The sequence below is a fragment of the Salminus brasiliensis genome, chromosome 1 (assembly GCF_030463535.1).
Source record: "Salminus brasiliensis chromosome 1, fSalBra1.hap2, whole genome shotgun sequence".
NCBI lineage: Eukaryota > Metazoa > Chordata > Actinopteri > Characiformes > Bryconidae > Salminus > Salminus brasiliensis.
The window spans coordinates 778,398-781,649 of record NC_132878.1 but is presented as its reverse complement, the minus strand read 5'-3'; the positions used below and the strand labels follow the sequence as shown (position 1 = coordinate 781,649).

The following is a 3,252-nucleotide window of genomic DNA, read 5'->3' as shown; positions in this document are numbered from 1 at the left end:
TTACTTGGCCATAAAGCTGGACAGGCCAACGGCGAAGGCTTGCAGCGCGCTTAAGGGGGAGCTGTAGTCCAGGGCGAACGAGTCCTCGCCCATGCGACCAAACTGCATAAGAACCAAGTCCGCTGTGGAGACACAAGCAGAGAAGCCCATCATGAGTCAGAGAGAGTGCAGAGCTACGGCAGAGTGGGAGAGAGAGACAGATGGAGAGAATAGAGAAGAAAGCAAGTGAAGGCTGTTGAACTTACGTTTTTCAGGGCAGCTGAGCTGAAAGGTCTTAGAAGAGGGTATTTTAGCTCTTCCGTGGAAGTCAAGGACATACGCCTCTTTCTCCTTGTCCCACCGTGGAGCTTTATTCTGCAGTCTGATCTTGTGCTTACACGGCTCCTGCACTGGTTTCCCCTGTTAACAGTAAAAACACAGGAATATTAAGAGAACTCTCTAAACGACTCCTAAGTGTGACAAAGTCCCGATCATTTCAGAAGTGAGGATTTATAAGGAGTAATACTGATTACAGTACGGGAAGTGACTGAGACAGGGGGCTCTTACCTCTGAAGGCTTCTTCTTGCACATGCAGGGAAGGACGACTGTTGTCCTCTCTGAGACCTTCTTCCACCTCAGAAAGCTGTTCTCCTGCAGGTAGAACACACAGCATGAGTCAGTTGGGCAGAACCCAATACCAGTGTGTGTGTGTGTGTACAGTGTGTGTGTGTACAGTGTGTGTGTGTGTGTGTACAGTGTGTGTGTGTGTAGAGTGTGTGTGTGTGTAGAGTGTGTGTGTACAGTGTGTGTGTGTACAGTGTGTGTACAGTGTGTGTGTGTGTACAGTGTGTGTGTACAGTGTGTGTGTGTGTACAGTGTGTGTGTGTACAGTGTGTGTGTACAGTGTGTGTGTACAGTGTGTGTACAGTGTGTGTGTACAGTGTGTGTGTGTGTGTGTGTACAGTGTGTGTGTACAGTGTGTGTGTGTGTACAGTGTGTACAGTGTGTGTGTACAGTGTGTGTACAGTGTGTGTGTGTACAGTGTGTGTGTGTGTAAGTGCATGTACTCACGTAGCGGATGGTAGCGAGCTCCTGCTCATTGTGCTTCTCCACTAGAGGGACTTCATGGCTCACAGCAGGGTTTGTTGGGTTGGCGTACAGCGTGAACTCCGTCTGGTTTTTATTGCACCTGTAAGAAACACAGAGAAGCTTTAGAACACGTGATCTGACCTACTGAGAGAGGGGGACTGGACTTCTGTCAGAAACCTCTACGTACCTCAGCAGACCCACAGCACTCCCACCATCCACAGACTCGCCTAACTGCAGCTCAAAGGTGTTCCTGTGGTCCACCTTCCTCGCCACCATCAACAACTGCTGAGGAAGAGGAGAAGAGAGAGAGGTTAGAGTTCACTAAGATGCTGTAGAGTTAAATAGTGATTGGTCTCGGCCACAACAGGATGTGAATCCTCCACCTCATGACTGTCCATCATATCACTGACCTCTTTGCTATCGTCTCCCTCCTGGAACATTCGGTAGGTGGGACCGCCCTTGTTCCGCCTGTCCCGCTCCACGCAGCACTTTACCATGTTGCCCACTGGACGCGGCTGCCGCAAGATCTCCTGCAGCTTGTCCACCTTGCTGCTTTGAGCCTCTTTTTGAGCCTCCGAGTTCTCTGAGGGCTCTCTCTGCAGCTGGGCTTCCTCAGGACCAGTGCTGCTCTCCTGGTCCACCACACTGTCCTCCTCAGTGGAAGATGTGGAGGAATCAGCAGGGGCGGGAGGTACGGGCTCCTCCTCAGGCTCTGGGATGGCGTTGAGGGGCTTCACGCTGATGAACCGGGGTCCTCCACTGGAAGAGGCCGGCTTGGCCTGCTCGTTCTCCAGCTCAGGGTTCTCCTCCTTCTTTTCCTGAGATGAGAACCCGGTTCTCCTGTTCCCTCTGAAGCCCCTGCGACGAGCTCCCTCCTCCGCCGCTCTGAAGAGACGCTCTCCTGGAGCGAACATCTTCTTCAGCAGCTCCCTCTTCCGCTGCCTCGCTTTCTCCATGTGCTCCTGCCTGGCCTCCTGGATCTTCTGGGCCTCCAGCTGCCTCTCTTTGGAGTCGTCCTCCTCCACCTTGTGCTCCGCCTCCTCCTTCCTTTCTTGATCCTCAGATACCGCCTCTCTCTGCCTCACTTCCTGTTCTCCCTCCACCTCTTTCTTTACCTCCTCCTGCTCTCCCACTCTTTCTCTCTGTCCCACCTCCTCCTCTCTCTCCATCTCCCTCTTTCTCTCCTCCTCTCTCTCCATATCCCTCTTTCTCTCCTCCTCTCTCTCCATCTCTCTCTTTCTCTCCTCCTCTCTCTTCATCTCCCTCTTTCTCTCCATCATTCTCTCCATCTCCCTCTTTCTCTCCTCCTCTCTCTCCATCTCCCTCTTTCTCTCCTCCATCTTTCTCTCCATCTCTCTCTTTCTCTCCTCCTCCCTCTTTCTCTCCTCCTCTCTCTCCATCTCTCTCTTTCTCTCCTCCTCTCTCTCCATCTCCCTCTTTCTCTCCTCCATCTTTCTCTCCATCTCTCTCTTTCTCTCCTCCTCCCTCTTTCTCTCCTCCTCTCTCTCCATCTCCCTCTTTCTCTCCTCCATCTTTCTCTCCTCCATCTTTCTCTCAATCTCCCTCTTTTTCTCTCTCTTTCTCTCCTCCATCTTTCTCTCCATCTCCCTCTTTCTCTCCTCCTCTCTCTCCATCTCCCTCTTTCTCTCCTCCTCTCTCTCCATCTCTCTCTTTCTCTCCTCCTCTCTCTCCATCTCCCTCTTTCTCTCCATCATTCTCTCCATCTCCCTCTTTCTCTCCTCCATCTTTCTCTCCATCTCTCTCTTTCTCTCCTCCTCTCTCTCCATCTCCCTCTTTCTCTCCTCCTCTCTCTCCATCTCTCTCTTTCTCTCCTCCTCTCTCTCCATCTCCCTCTTTCTCTCCATCATTCTCTCCATCTCCCTCTTTCTCTCCTCCATCATTCTCTCCATCTCTCTCTTTCTCTCCTCCATCTTTCTCTCTATCTCTCTCTTTCTCTCCTCCTCTCTCTCCATCTCCCTCTTTCTCTCCTCCATCATTCTCTCCATCTTCCTCTTTCTCTCCTCCATCTTTCTCTCCATATCCCTCTTTCTCTCCTCCTCTCTCTCCATCTCCCTCTTTCTCTCCTCCTCTCTCTCCATCTCCCTCTTTCTCTCCTCCATCATTCTCTCCATCTCCCTCTTTCTCTCCTCCATCTCTCTCTTTCTCTCCTCCTCTCTCTCCATC

The 3,252-nt window shown here is 51.7% G+C and overlaps 1 protein-coding gene across 1 annotated transcript in view; it reads right to left on the bottom strand.

The window, feature by feature from the left end:
* LOC140577084 (uncharacterized) overlaps nt 1–3,252 on the bottom strand; it is a 4,673-nt gene continuing 1,421 nt past the window's right edge. The window contains exons 2-9 of the mRNA XM_072696891.1: nt 2,220–3,252; nt 1,764–2,063; nt 1,479–1,721; nt 1,256–1,350; nt 1,051–1,168; nt 547–630; nt 246–399; nt 1–122 (exon numbers count right to left, since the gene is read on the bottom strand). The exon at nt 2,220–3,252 is cut by the window's right edge and continues 832 nt beyond it. Coding sequence (XP_072552992.1) covers nt 1–122; nt 246–399; nt 547–630; nt 1,051–1,168; nt 1,256–1,350; nt 1,479–1,721; nt 1,764–2,063; nt 2,220–3,252 — 2,149 coding nt within the window. The remainder of the gene's footprint in view (nt 123–245; nt 400–546; nt 631–1,050; nt 1,169–1,255; nt 1,351–1,478; nt 1,722–1,763; nt 2,064–2,219) is intronic.